Below are 15,773 nucleotides of genomic sequence, written 5' to 3'. Positions count from 1 at the left end.
GAAACAGCCTCTCCTTTCCTCTCTGAGATGTCCTCACAGCCTTTCATGTGCGACTGTGCAGTCAGCAGTGCCTGCAACCCCACCTGTGTCCAGGTTTGCCCTTGGCAGTCAGCAGAGGGAGCCTAGAAGGGTTTTGAACGCATTTTCCGACTTCTCTTAGTAAAAGCGAAAAAGACGTCGTTTTCCTCTCAGGGACATTTACACTCAGCTGTATTCTGGTTGGTACAGCAGTTTCAACAGAGGGGGCTGTTCAGGTATGCTGACCACCGGCTGCTGGCCCGATCTCTGAGCACAAGGATTTTAGAAGCAGGACTTGTGCGCCTGCTTCAGCATTTCCATCTATTATGCCCTGCATTTGAGAAATAAATGCTTTCTCTTTGAATTTGATAAAATCAAGATACTGTGCTGTGATCTGATGTACAAACATGATGAGAAAGGACTGATTTCTATCAAGCATGTTTTGGGGACTTACTTTCTTTTATTTTTCAGTTTATCTCACTGAACATTAGCAGTCGTTGGGTTTGAGGGGCTTCTTTCTTCATTAAGACTTTATTTTTTTCAGAGCAGTTTTAGGTTCAGAGCAAAATTGAGCAAAAGGTGCAGAAACTCCCACATACCCTCGGCCTCCGCACGCCTCCCCACCCTCAACATCCCCCACCAGAGTGGGACGTTTGCTACAATTGGTGAACCCACACCGACCCGTCATCCTCCTCCAAACTCCCTGGTTTGCCCTGGGTTCTCTCTTGGTGGTGTACATCCTATGCTTTTAGACAAATGTACAATGACGTGTATCCACTATTGAGTAAAATACGGAGTATTTCCACTGCCCTAAAAATCCTCTGTGGCCCACCTGTTTATCCACCCCCCTCTCCCCATCCCCTGGCAACCCCTTTTACTTTCTCCTTAGTGTTGCCTTTTCCAGAGTGTCATATAATTGGAATCATACAGTGTGCAGCCTTTTCAGATTGGTTTCTTTCACTTTGTAATATGCATTAGAGCTTCCTCCATGCCTTTTCATGGCTGGATTGCTCATTTCTTTTTAGTGCTGAATAACATTCCATTGTCTGGATGTAGTGCAGTTGACCCATTCCCCTACGAAAGGACGTCTCAGGTGCTTTCAAGTTTTGGCCATTAGGAATAAAGCTGCTATAAACATCCACGTGCACATTTTTGTGAGACACTTTTTATAAGCAGAGAAAAAGGTTTAGACCCCTCAGATGAAACCCTATTCTGGCAGAAAGGGAGGGCTGTCCCCTATAACAAAAGACAACATCAACCTTGTCGTTAAAGCACAGATTCAGGAACCAGACGGCCTGGGCTCAGATTCCAGCTCAGCCTTTTGCTGGCTTTAGTGAGCTTGGACAAGTTACGTCGCCCTCGATGCCTCCGTTTCCTCATCTGCACAGCGGGGATGCTAGCAATATCTTCCCCACAGGGTTGTTATAAGGATGACTTTGTTTAATGGATGCAGAACACGTAAAACAGCGTCTGCACACTGGCACAGGGTCAGCTCTACAGGAACTGTTTACTATTACTATTATTTTGTTATCGCTGTTGTTACTACTCTTCATTATCTCAGTGGTTCTACATATGAGAACTGTGCCTGAGTTATCAGTTCAGGAAACCGTTGGATCTGAACTAGTTCATTCTTGCCACTTTCCGTTTGTAACTAGAAATATATTGAGCCTTATTTGTGCGCAGCACAGGGTAACCTGTAGTGGACAAGACTCTAGCTTGCAGGCTCGAGGGCCAGAGAAACAAGCAAACCGGTAGTTATAATAGAGCAGGGATATGAAAGGTAAGGACAAGGGAATACGTTGTAAGGATTGGGATGCTTTAGAATCTCCTTGAAGAGAGAACAAGCCAAACCTAGAGAAATCAAGGAAGGCTTCCTGATGGAGGTGACATCTGAGCTGGGACCCAATCACTGAGTGGCAGAGGAGGAGGAGGAAGAGGAATATTTGTCGGGAGCAGAGTATAGTACCAAGCACCACTCATCACCTCACCTTCACTCTGACAATTACCCCATCACACAGATGAGAAAATTGAAGCTCGGGGGAGTTAAGTCATTTGGCCAAGACCACCTAGCTAGTAAAGGGCAAAGTTATGATTGAGAGAGAGAGTGTGGTAAGCTTGGGCCACTGAGCGGACATTCAGCAGACTGCCAACGACAGCACAAGGATGAGCTGGGAGGCTGGAGGCTGGAGAGGTGGACGGGGTCTCGTATGTGGCGGTGTGCTCATTTGCCCAGGCTGCCGTAACGGACTGGGGGCTTCCACAACAGCACTTTGTCGTCTCCCAGTTCTGGGGGCAGAAAGTCCAAGATCGAGGTGCCCACGGGGTTGGTTTCTTCTGAGGCCTCTCTCCTTGGCTTACAGACGGCCGTCTTCTTGCTGTGTCCTCACACCCTTTCGTCCATGCCCGCGCAACCCTGGTGTCTCTCTGCATGTCTAAATTTCCTCCTCCTGTAAGGACACAGTCAGACCCCCAACAGCTTCATTTTAACATAATCACCTCTTGAAAGGCCCCATACCCAAATACAGTCTCATGCTGAGGCACTGGGGGTTAGGACTTCAACACACGAATTTGGCGGGGAGAGACACAATGCAGCCCATAACAGATGGTTTAGGGAATTTGAAGATTTTAAGCAAGGGAGGGATAGAGTCAGGTTTGCGCCTGTTCTTGTTACCTGTAGAAATGAATCTGATGCTCACATGTCCCACGTCACTCTCGTGACCAAGCAGACTCCATCTCACCCCTTGACTCGCCCCTCCCTCCCCGCCCCCACCCCACGCAACCCAAAGCCCAGGCCTGCAGGGGCTCTGAGTTGTGAACAGAGGAGGAGAGCATTTCCCCAGGCCTTTCACAGCATCCTGGGGTTATGGTGACAGTGCAGGGGGTGTCATGGCACAGGGACAGGAACATGGCACAGCCAGCGGCTGCTCTTGGCAAAATGCTGGATGTGGCTCAGTGCCCAGAGCCACCAAATGCAGTTACCTCTAAGGACCAAGATGGTATTAAGGGGGAAGAGAGAGACAAGAACCAGAAGGGCTGTGGGCTTACAGGTCCTTTAAATGAGAATCGAGGGAATAGGTGCTTAGTGAATAATTTGTAGAAGGAAGGGGCTCCAGAGAAGGAAAAAGAGAGCTGCTGACTCTGATCTTCCTAAGACCTGGTGGACACGGCCACCACACTACATGGGGGCAGTTCCCCTTCAAGCTGAGGGACACTGATGCCTCTCCAGGGATTTCCTGGGATCCCCCTAGGTCAGCTCCACACTGGCGGCCCAGGCTGGGGCCCCACCTCTGAGGTGGTGCCTTCCAGGAAGCAGCAGGGTGGACCCCTTCCTGTCCCTGTGAGCATCAGGCCCAGGAGCCCTGGGGAGTATTGATCAGGATGCCGCTTCAGAGAAGAGCAATTACACAGGTTCGTAATGGAGGCAGCTCTCCCATTAGTGTAAGAGAAGAAATCATGTGGGGAGGGGGGGCTGGTCAGGACTCCACCTTGTTTCCAGGAAAAATGCAGGCAGCGCGTTAACCCTCTCCTGCCTTTGCTCTTGGGGTGACCGCTGTGTTGACTTCATCAGCATCTGGAACAATCAGCGCTCAGGCTGGTGAAAGCGCAGTCTCCGGGGTTAAACAGACTCAGGTTCAAATCCTCACTAATCCAAGCAGTGTGACCTCAGACAACTCACTTTACCTCTCTGAGCCTCAGGTCTCTCACCTGTAAAGTCCCCTCTTTATAGGGTTGATGGGAGCATTAAAAAAGATATTCAGCTCCCAACTCTATCACCAACAAGCTGCGTGACCTTGAGCAAAGTGATTGCACCTCTCTGAGCCTCATTTTCTTCTTCTCTAAAACGTGGGTAATGATTCAGACCCCAGCAGGTTGCTGGGAGAATTAAATCATGTGTGTAAAGTGCCCTAGTCAATGCCTGACTAATTGTAATACAAGACGCCCCCCGCCCCAAATCAGCAAATATAGGTTAGACATATTTTTAAACAATGTTTTCGTTACGTTTTCAAATAATATGTTCAATGAGTTTTGCTTCAACATCCAGCTCCATTTGGGGACAAAGGATTTATGAATTTAAAGCATTGGTCCCAATTGTTAATCTGGGGGCGGGGGGGGAGTATAATAAATACACTAGTTTCCCTGTGTCTCCTGACTCCTTCAGCACTCAGTGTATTTATTACACTTTTATTGGATGAACAGTTGGATGCCTGTAGGATATTAATTTCCCTCAATCCTCTCATTTGCCTGAGTCAAGACCTCTAGCCATGGGACCCCATCATCATCATTCTCTCCTACATGCAAAAACTCCCCATCATTGGCACAGGGTCATCTCATGTCAAATCATGGCTCTGCCACCTGCCAGCCTAATGACCTGGCACAAGCTCCCTAACTCCTCAGATTCCTCATCTGTAAAATGGGGCCAACGAATCTCTCACAGGCCTGTTGCAAAGTTTTTGCAAGATGATGTATAGGAAATACTTCCACACGCCTGGAGCATGGCAACGGCTCTCCAGCTGGGAACCAGTACAACTCCTGTCTCTAATGCCATTGTTGTGAAGAATTTGGTTCTGATAGGATCCCACTATGCTCCCTCTCTCTGTCTTCACAGGGAACCCCTCTTCCGCCAGCTCTGTGCCCTCCACTGGCTCCTGGAGGCCTTGACTATTGACCACACCCACCACACCATGAAGCCTGTGATCACCTGCTGGAATCCAAAGTAGGTCTCAGCCCTTCAACCCGCCGTAACTAGCCATCGACTGGGCAGTTCGGGAGGGCCTCCTCCATGTGCTCACCTTCCTTCTGCTGTTTTGGGTGGGTGGGTTGCTTTAAGAATTCTTCTAACTCCCAACAGGGGGTGTGCTGGGATCCAAAGAGGGGTGTGCTGCAGCCAGGGCCTACAGTCGTGAGAGCCGACTGTGTGCATCTCCTCCCAACATCTGATCCCAACTCCACAGTCAGTGACATCACATCGGTAGCTTGAAATCAATCAGCCACGGTGAGACTGGCCAGCTAGACCAACACACCACTGTGTCCACAGCTAGATTTCCCTCCAACATCTTGGACCGTGTCTCCCCAACACCATTCTTCGTTTGCTCCTCTTCCTTTTCCTCCTTCACCCCATTCCTTTAACCCTTCTCTGTCTTAGTTCTTGTTTTTCTCCTTTCTCTCAAGGTTTGTCTGTTTTAGTATATATTGTGACTATTTCTCCGCTTGCATGCAAGGGAATACTGAGTGTGCAGGTCCCTGGAGCAGCTGGGTTTTCTCAAGCCGAAGCTCTAGAACATGTTGTCTCAGCCAATAAAAGTGTTAGGTGTGTCCCCACCGGAGGGGAGGGCACATGCAAAAGCCTTGAGGCCACTGTTGCAGGAACTGCATTGCACACACAAGGCGGAACAAGAAACAAGGCAGGTAAGGCATTGGTTCCTTAAGGGGAGTCATGTTATCTGCAAGCATAGGGCAGAAAAGGTCAAGAACCCTGACTTGAAGAATTCCATTTGCTCTGTGAAAATCCCAGCCTGAGTCAAATCAAATGGTTCCCCTTCCCCTGTAAATGGAAACTCCCCACTGCCACCCAATAAACCATCACCATCCTTTCAGAGCCCTCCCTGCCTCGAAAGTGAATTCCATCGTCTTTCTCTCCCCAAATCCTGAATCTTAATTAACTCCTTCCTCCTGAGGACATTTGCCACCCCTCTCCCAAATTTGCCACCCCACCTCCCACCCTGATTCATCTCTGGCACCAGAGCCCAGAGAAACTAACCTCAAATGCAACCAGAAATATAAATTGTGCATCTATGGATAAACCGGTAAGTCCAATCGATTCCATGTTTTCGGTTGGGGTGAATTTAAAACTGTAGTCTTCTTTGATGCAGTTGTTCATAACCTTTATTTTTTTAAGCAGCAGCAATCTCTTTTTTTTTATGGAAACCCCAATAATGTAAAACTAAATTTTTCGAACTGGAGCTTCTATATGAAGCAGGAGGTTGGGTGGCCTGAGAAACCTGGGGCTCCTCCATGTCACTCCGATCCCCACCGAGGCACCCCACTTATTTCCAAAATATCTTTGTGGCTCACAGAACTTGTTTGAAAACCCACAGCCTTAAAACATTTCCCACGCATTATTTTTTTAAACAAAACTGCTCAAGTAGTAAATGAATACAATTTATTCCTACTAAAACTTTTCAGAAAATTCAGAAGTATATAAAGTATAAAGCCTTTATTCTCACCCACCCCCCAAATTCATTCCCTCCCGATAAAAACCTCTTTTAAAGGTCTGAGGCATGTCCTACCTCCTTCCAGACCTTTCTAAGGCCCTCCCTTTATAAATATATACAGATTTTTTTTTTTTACAGAAATGGGATCCTATTCTGTGTAGGGGAGGAGGACATTTCCTCTCCCCAAATGGGGGTTCGTCTAGCTGGAGAACGAATTAAATTCACATGAGACAGAATAGCAAGAGAAAATTAAACAAAGCTTTATGAGGAACCATGGCCCGGGGCCTTTCTTCCCGAAGGAAGAAAGGGCACTGAAGAAGTGGGGTGCACAGAGTGGTTATATAGCCCCAAACAGGGTGTTTCACATGTGATTGAAATGTCCCTCCCACAATAGTCACAAGATTGCCCTGTTGGCACAGTGCTTGATGGACACAGCAGGTAATGGTCTGCTATCTCGGTGGGCGTAGCAGGAGGCAAGTCTATGTCTGGAGCTGGGCGGTCACAGGTGAGCGCAGCAGCAATCGGTTCCTAGCCTAAGGAAAGATGTTTAATCCTTAAGGAATGCCAAAGTTGGGAGGGGGAGGGAAGTCAGTTACAGGAGGTTACCAGACTAGCACAATAAAATGCAGGTTTTAAGTCCTTGGCTTTGGTATTGATTAAGAGTTTTTAGAGAGAAGGTCATCTCCTTTCTTCTTCCTGGTACAGAGAGGGAGGCACCTTTTACAGATAGAGATTTACCTTACAAATGTAAACGTGTCCTAAGGAAGGGCAAGTTCCATTCCTCAGAGCCTCCTTCCCTGTCCCAGTTTATCAAAAGAAATCAGCCTCAAATAATCCTGATACCAAAGAGACATATCTTGGGGTGGCCAATTCCAGGTCCCCACATCTGCATATTATTTTCTGTGACTTTTTCCCCCTTTTGCAGTGTCTAGTGGATCTTTCCATGATGCTGCATACAAAGTTTCCACATTCTTTTAACGCTTTTCACACTCTTTTAAGGAAATACTTGTAGCGTATTCTATGGTGTAGATGGACCGTACCTTAGAAACCATTTCTTTATTGATGGACTCTAAGGTTGTTCCCAAGTTTTTGCCATTTCAAATACAGTCATGCGTCACTTAATGACGAGGATATGTTCTGAGAAGTGTGTCGTTAGGCAATTGCATGTTGCTCAAACATCATAGAGTGTACTGAAGGTGAACAAAATTTGCTACCCCAAAATGTGCGTCTCTAACGTGAGGATTATTTTAGGCTGATTATTTTTAAGAAACAAAAGACTCAGAAAGTTTTTCTTGTTACCTCCCCCTTACCTGCCTAAAAGATTTTAAATTTAAAAACTTGTCTCAGGAAGGGAGCTATCACCTTAGCATCACATGAACTGGGTGGTAGACAAGGAGGAAACTAGAAAAGCCTGCTTGTTGGGCCCCCTCTGTGTTCTTCTGTTTCTGTGTGGCCAAGCAAACGCTTGTTTTCCAAATGTTTGCTCTTTTCACCTACTTGTGAATTGCCTTCCTTCCCTTTGAAGTCCCTGACTGTCCCCACCCCCAACCTCTTCTTTTGTCTTTAGCGGAGGATGGTATTTAAGGTGAAGGCTTTGGCCATTTTGGTGAGTTACTGAGTTTTCCTGAGTTTCTCCCCCCTATACGTGTTATTAAATTTTTGTTCGTTTTTCTCCTGTTAATGTGTCTCAGGTCAATTTAATTCTTAGATCAGCCAGAAGAACCTAGAAGGGTAGAGGAAAACGTCTTCTTCCCCTACAGTAGCTACACAAACCTAGATGGCACAGCCTACTACACAGCTAGGCTCTATGGTACTAATCTTATGGGACCACCCTCGTATATGTGGCCTGTCGGTGACTGAAATGTCCTTATGCAGAGCATGACTGTAGTACTGCACGAAACACCCTTGTCCATCCATTTTGTGCCTGGTTGAAAATATTTCTGTTAGCTGTATTTCTGTTACCATTTCTGAGAAATGGAATTTCTGGGTCAGAGCAACATCTAATTCTTTTCACAGTCAGTTGCTCAGATGCTAAGAAAAAGGCCCCTGAGCCAATGGACTTCTAATAGCATTTCATCTCCCTGAGCAAGCTACCAGCAGCAACATCTTGCCTCTGAGCTTTGGGTACTTGTTCTCCCAAACCAAGGCAAGAACATAATGTGGAATTTGGATTGAGAAGACAAAGAGGACCATCTTTATTTCCTTTGCTTGGTTTTAGGAATAGGCCCAGAATGTGACCAAAAATTGTTCCCTGCAGTAAAAAGAGACATAGCGGTCACATGGAGAATAGCGGATGTTCTTACTAAGACTTCTCAAGACAGAATCCCATCCAGGATCTGAGGATGCCCAGCTCTGTAAGAGCAGATCCTGAACCAGAACCTCAGCCCGTTCTGACAGAAAAAAGCGGTCCAGGAGAGAGTCCCCCGGGAAGTCAGTCTTTGTTGGGTTTTTTTCTTCTCCAGGGAACCATCTGCTCCTGATGGTGGTTTTAGTGTGGGATCAGTGGTATGCTGGTAAATATTTAATAACCAGTTCTCCAGGTGGGATAACCCGTGATTTGCAGCAACGCCGATTTCTATGGTGTGAATACTCCCACCCTGGCTGATTTGAGGCTTATCAACATGATGTCACTGAACTTGGAGTTGGGAAGAGAAGTGTAAATTCAGTTCTTGCAAGCCAGCGTGAGCCAACTCTAGCACACCACTGTTCGGGATAGACAAAAAAATTTTATGAATCTGTGGGGTGGGGTGGGTAACAGTTTTAAGTACCCTAGAAAGTATCAGAAAGCATCTTTTTAGTTAGCAAGAAAGGAAAAGGATGCCTTCTCATTAATCCTTAATCCCTATTTATGTTGTTTCACCCTTGGGCCATGATGTGAATTTCCCCAAATCTTCAAACGCACTTTTTAAAGCACAAAGGAATTAAAGGGATTAAGAGCGAGGGCTTTGGCACCTGATGGATCTGGAGAAGTCCAGGCCCCTCCACTCAACAGCTATTTGACCTTGGGCAAAGTCACTTGACATCTCTGGGCCTGTATCTTCATCTATCAAATGGGTTCCTGCCTCAGAAGAGATGTTGTAAGGATTAAGCAAGATAAAGCATGTAGAGCATTTAGCTTAATGTCTGAGAACACAATAAGTGCTCACTAAATGATAGCTATTCAAGATTGAAATCCCTATTTTAAAGAACAGTTAGCTCCATGACTATCAATGCCATTGAGACATAAGGCTAGGAAAGAAGTAAACTTCTGAGCAGAATTTTGCCAACAGATGAGATCCCTGTTCACTGGATGAATGGAGAAACATACAAACACACAGAAAAAAGGCTACACGAGGTCAACCAAAATCTGGTTGCAAAGATAAACAATCCAGGGAATGACCCCAAGAGAGAAATCCCAAATCTTCCATTCTTCTAACTGTGGTTTTCTGAGTTTCCACCATCAAGCAGCCAGGATCTCCTGTTATTAAAGCAGTGGAGCCTTGACACCTACCATGCATTTTCCAAAAGGAAGCATCCATCCCTGAGGACCTGTAGATCCCAGAGGTTTCTTTTCTTCTAGGCATAATGGTGTTTATAGGTCCAATTCCGCCCTAAGTGGATTTTACAGCAAGAAAGTGGGGTGGTCCAATGCCTCGATGTGGGCTTTCTACAGGCAGCAAAACTTCGCTAACTGGCAGCTGCTGTACTACAAGTGGAAGATAAGCTTTGTTAGTTGCAGAAAGATCCCTATTTGGATGGATTGGTGGATGACGGGGTGAACGGACGGATGACAGATTTTAGGATGTCACTGTGAATTGCATCTGAGCCTCTGCTTTATTTAGAAAAAAAAAAAAGCCCTTCCCAATTTCATCATGTGGCAATTCAAACACATTATCATTTCCCAGCATCCTCATTAATTTTACTGCTAGCAGGAGAGTCTATTTCAATTGACAAGATGATCGGGTCCAAAACGGAGTGGAAACTGAGCCTTCAATAATGAATATGCTAATTATCCTTCTCTGAGAGATGCAAACCTCTATATAGGCAAAGCAAGACTTGCTTTATATATACAGACTCATAAGTCTTTATCCAAACCTTTGGGACCAACTGTGTTTCAGAATTCTGATTTTTTTCTTTTTTGGCATTTTAGAAAGAAAATATGGGGCATATATACAGAACATCACACTCTTCAAGGGGACTGGGGCAGCACCCTATCATCAAACACTATATTTCTAGAAAAAAATGAATGAATATTTACACTAAGTGCACAATCAAGGTAAATGATGGTCACCAATAGCTTCCCATCACTCAGGTCATGTTTTGCTGCTAAAGAAGTTATAAAAATTTTTTTGGTTCTCAAGACCCTTTGGATTTGGGAATTGGATAAGGGGTTGTGAACTGTGTTGGGATTATTCTAATTTGAGACTAAATTTCCAGGAACTGACTAGAAATGAGTGGACCTTGACAGAGAAGCAGACGGGACCAGATGTGAGCAAGCACTACAAGTCCTAGTGCCACATCTCCCTAATTCCACTCACCCCAAGCCCACTGCCGTCTTCCCTTGTTGCAGTGGGAAAGAACAGGGCAGACCCCAGGCCAAAGAGGGGAGTGAAGAGTTCCCTTCCAGGCAGGGTGCAGCACACACGCCTGGGGTGAAGGTGGGAGGAGTTCTTCCAAAGCCTTGAGTCTCCACAGTCATGCGCTCTCCTCTGGAGCCACAGGAGCAGCACAGGCATCTGCGTCTTATTGCCTCAGGCTGTCCCAGGGAGACACCATTGGACCCACTCTTAACGGGGGAGTCCAGGCAGGTGAAATCTTGACTTTCATTAAGAGAGTCCAGACACTCAAGGGCTGAGCTGCCCAAGCACAGAGAACCCACTCCTCACTTAGAAAAACATACGTGGCTAAAAGGCAACCACGCTTTGACGTTTCAAATAGGACACGGGCACCGAAACCCAACTACCATGTCGTAGTGAAAATAGCTGGTATTCCAGTGCTTTCTATGGCAAGCACTGCTCTGGGTATGTTACCTCCTTTGAGCCTCATTCTGACTTACAGATGAGGAAACTGAGGCACAGAGAATTGCTCAAAGTGGCACAGCCAGTAAAAGCTAAGTCAGGATTTGGACCCGGGCAGCCCAGCTGGAAAAGCACGTGCCCTTAATGACGAAACGATCGTCTCCTCTGTTTCAAGCTAAAGCCCAAAAGTCTTCAATTAATTTAGGGAACAATCTGGTGTCAAAAAGAAGACTAATTCAACAAAGTAATATTTGCCAGGGGACGCCAGGATACAGAAGGGACCCCAACTTGCCAAGATAATGATATATAAATACATAATTTTCTTTTTAAAAAATAACAAAAAGGCCATTCTATGTTTATTGCTTTGCAACTAAATTTTTGTTATTTAACTTGATTTATGGAGAGCACCTCTCCATGTCAGAACCTCTTTTGATGACTGTGGAGTTTATCAACATATTTAACCAATTCCCCCAAAGACCTTTAGGTCTTTGCCAGATTGTCACTCTTGTGAAAAAAAAATGCAGCATCGTTCTGAATAATGCACGTAATAGCAGTTATCATATTTAAGTTGTTTTCCCCTTGTCATGTGCTCCCCCCTGCCCCGGAAAGTCTCATTTTTCTCAAGCCTGCTTTTTTCAGGCATTACAGGGGATATGGTGGTGAAGAAAACAGACGAAATCCCTGCTCTCTGGAGCTTCTGTCCTGGGGACATGGCGGGAGCAACAGATAATACACATGTGATAATCAAGATACTTTGAGATAGCACTAAGCGTCATGAAGACATTGATAGGATGATGTGGTAGTGACAGAGTAGGGAGTGGCTTTTAAATTGGGTCATCCGGGAAAGACTCACTCAGAAGGCGACATTTGAGTGAAGTCTCTGATTTCGCCTGCTCTCCTCTCTGCACTGATTTAATTGCCTCATTTCTCCACTCCTGCACTCAAATGGACATCTCTACAGGAGTGGGAGAACGCGGCAGGAGCACCTGTCACTCAGGAGGCAGGACGGGGCGACCCCGGGAGATCCTGAGAGCTTTGATCTCTATCCGCCCCCTGGTGCAAAATCACCAGTTACCTCTGTTCTTCATCTTGATTGTGGACGCCTGGACACGTCCTAAGCCAGCTTACAGACTGTAAAAACAGCTGAGAAGCAAGTGTTTTATCCCAAATGAGGGTTCAGGAAAAGAGTGAAGTATCTGCAAAAATTGCTCTGGTCACCACTGTGGGTAGACGTCTTCAAGTGACCGCTAGGAGCAAAATATGCTTGGCAGGTACGATTAAAAGAGATGAGACAGCGCTCAACACCCTCTTCCCTTGATTTCTAGGAAATAGCATCCCCCAGAAGGCTTCAGGAGGAGGAAATTATGGTCCAAAAATTATAGCTTTGGGCCCACCTATCTGCCCTAGAGCCTCATCTCCCACCATGAGCCAGCCCCTCCTGCAAGCCACATGAGGAGCTCTGTTGAAAAAGGCATACAAGGCACCCGCCAAGCCCTTAGCAAGCCCCACTTCATTTCATCTTCACAGCGATCCTCTGACATAGCTCCTATCATTCCCCCAGTTTACAGATGAGGACACCGAGGCTCAGAGAGGCTAAACGACTTACACAAACTCTCACATTTAGGAAGTGGCGGGGCAGGCGGAGGACTCAGCCGGTCCGCCTGATTCTTAGACCCACAGTTAACTACCAACATACTCCACTTTCCTGGTTCGGATGCTCAGAGAGACTTGCCGGAGGTCACACAGTCAGTCAGTGTCAGGGACATCCATTAGGTAAGCTAAATTAAGCTGCCGGAAGGAACAACCCCCAAACCTCAACGTCTTAATGCAACACAGGTTCATTTCTTGCTCACCCTCTCTGTCATCAACGTGGGGCTCTGCTCACTATAGTCACTCGGGGACCCTGACTGAGAGGCGCCCCATCTCAACACAAGCTTCCACCATCAACACAGCAGAAAAGGGAACCTGACTTGAGGACCGGGTTGTAAAGTGTCCCCCGGCGTGCCATTGTCACTTTTGCTCATGTATTTTCGAACAAAGGAAGCCACAGTGCTGCTACACCTGACTTCAAGGAGCCGGGAGGACCAGGGACTCTGGTGAACAGCACTAACGACTACCCCGCCAGGCCGGGGGAAGGAGCGCCAACTTGCCATGCTTTTCTCGGACGAGGTGTGTCGTCAGCCCACTGTGGACCACGAAGCCCAGGTTGTTTGTTTCTTTTCCTCCCCCTATTGATCTTCCTTTTTGGTTTATTCGCCACTGAAAATGAAACATCAGAGAGACTGATTCTGTCTAACCGGGCCCTTTCTTTATCAGTGGCTTCACCAGAGCAAGGGCGCAGGGCTTTTTAGGGTCCCTGGGAAGCCCGCTGCGGTTTTAGCCCATTTAGCCTGCTGCCTGAAAGTCGCAATAGATTTCAGGTCGTCTTGGAAGTCGATGTTGGCAGAAAACCTCCGTCTTCCCGATCGGGCCTGAATATTTAAGACTTTGAAAGCCAGGCTGGGACCAGATTTAATTTCAAAAGAGGAAGGGGGGGCTGCTTGAACTTCAAGAAGAAGGCTGGAGGCACAGCGCGGGCTGCGTTAGCAGAGGAGACAAGCTAAAAAGCCCTGTGGTCTTGAAAGAAACGCTCCAAAGTGAAATGCTAAGGCTTCCAGCTGGTGAGCCTTAAATCAGACTTCAAAAGCACCGCCAGTTTAAATATTGTTTATAGGACTGAAGTGTGGCTGCTCCTTCCTCTGGCTGGATTTTAAATATTCCCTAATTTGATTACTCCAGGGAGAGACAGGCAGAACCAACGTTAAATGAGCTTAACTGTTAATTATTCGGAGGGCTTTTTATGGTGTAATCAAACATAAAGTCTTACAAAAAGCTTGGAGGCACATTCTCACCCCGCCCTCCCCAGCCCCACTTCCTCCACCTTAGCGGCTGGGTGGATTTCTCATGATGCAGCTGGGAGCCGGGAGATGATCGATGTTCGGCAAGGTCCTGCCAGTGAAGAGCGCACACACCCTGCCCCCGACCTGGGCTGGTGAAAGCCTTTGATTCTGTCATTCAGACGCCCATGACATAAGAAGCCAGTCTTACGTAGTTTATCTTGATCACCTTTTGCCTCCTAAATCTGAGCACTGATTCCCGCTACCGGCACTCAGCAGCCCCTGATAAGTCTAGAACACTGTCAATGGCTCCCGCATCAAACTGGTCTCCATCTTTTACCCTCACTGGTCTCCATCTTTTACCCTCAAGGCCCTGCTCTATGCTAGGTGACAGCCAGCCAAATGTTGGATCCTAGCCATCTAAAATCCTTTCTGCAGAGAAAAAGGGGATAAAGAGAGAGATGGATGGATGGACAATGGAAAGAGAGATCAATAGATCAATCAATCAATCGATCGACAGATAGATAGGTAGGGGTAGTTGACAGAGCACACAACGAGTCTTCCTGCCTTATCAACAGGGACCCACCACCCCATAGCCACAAGCCCAGAATCTAAAAGGCTCTGAAAACCCAGTTTTTCCATAACTCTTTTGGCAGCAAAATATGACATGAACCAAACCGATTTGGTGGCAAAACTTGACTTGAAGCTATTTATAATCTTTATTTATCCCACCTAGTATAAATATTCATACACACTGTTGCAGAAATATTAATGTGTCTGATTACAGGATGCTGTCCCAGACCCCAGTGGAGGGGTTATGTTAATCTATGGTATACGCAGCGTATGGCCTTTCCAAAATGCCAAAATCCTGAATTTGGCAACACATCTGGTCCCACAAGTTTCAGATAAGGGATTATGGGCATGTCACAAACAGAGCCTACCGGGGCTTCATTCTCATACCCAGACAGTTCCCAACCCACGAGGGGAGGATCTGGGTTTTGTGGGACCTGAAGTTTAATTGGGGGGAGGAGGTGCTTTAAGAAAAAGAATACAAAATTACAGTACAAAATTAGGTAGAGGGCCCTGGAGGGACCCATGCAAGTGAGGGTCCTTAGATTCGCTGTAAATATGCATCTGGGTAGGTGACTTAAGCCCTCTGAGTTTGTTTTCTCATCTGTAAAATGGGATGATAATAATTATATCACAAGCTTTTGTTGAGATGATTCCGTGAGAATGCACAGAAACATCTTGCACATCGGATGGACTTTTGCTCAATAAACTCCAAACCAATGATTTTCACTGTGCAACTCACCCCACAAGCTCCCTCCAACATCACCCAGCAATATTCTTTCTGTGTTCCTCAGAAGTGCCCCTGATGGTGGGACCCTTAGGCACCAGAGCAGACTGAGAGTCAGAAATGAACACGCTTTTCAATTCACCCTCGGGAATAACCACAGACCCGCCAGGGAGTCTGTGAGAGGACCTGAGTCCAAGATGCAAATAGATGCAGAATGCATGCAAATATAGTCCACCTCCCTCAGCGCCGACCCAGGAAGTGGTGGTCTCTCCGCAGCTCGATTTTCACTCACAAGACCCTGCCCTGGAGCACTGTCCCTCCCACCGCTTCACAGAGTACAGGGTGGGGGAAGAAAAGCATGAGATACCAGCTG

The 15,773-nt window shown here is 46.6% G+C and overlaps 1 protein-coding gene across 4 annotated transcripts in view; it reads left to right on the top strand.

Moving 5' to 3' along the window:
• CCDC60 (coiled-coil domain containing 60) overlaps positions 1-15,773 on the top strand; it is a 157,870-nt gene that overhangs the window by 118,238 nt on the left and 23,859 nt on the right. For all 4 annotated transcript variants that reach the window (XM_005612563.4, XM_023647053.2, XM_023647055.2 and 1 more), the window contains exon 5: positions 4,625-4,732. In XM_005612563.4, the coding sequence (XP_005612620.3) occupies positions 4,625-4,732 (108 nt within the window). The remainder of the gene's footprint in view (positions 1-4,624; positions 4,733-15,773) is intronic.

This window comes from Equus caballus, chromosome 8 (assembly GCF_041296265.1).
Source record: "Equus caballus isolate H_3958 breed thoroughbred chromosome 8, TB-T2T, whole genome shotgun sequence".
NCBI classification, from domain to species: Eukaryota; Metazoa; Chordata; class Mammalia; order Perissodactyla; family Equidae; genus Equus; species Equus caballus.
Note: the sequence above shows the minus strand (reverse complement) of the source record. Positions and strands in the feature narration are given on the sequence as shown.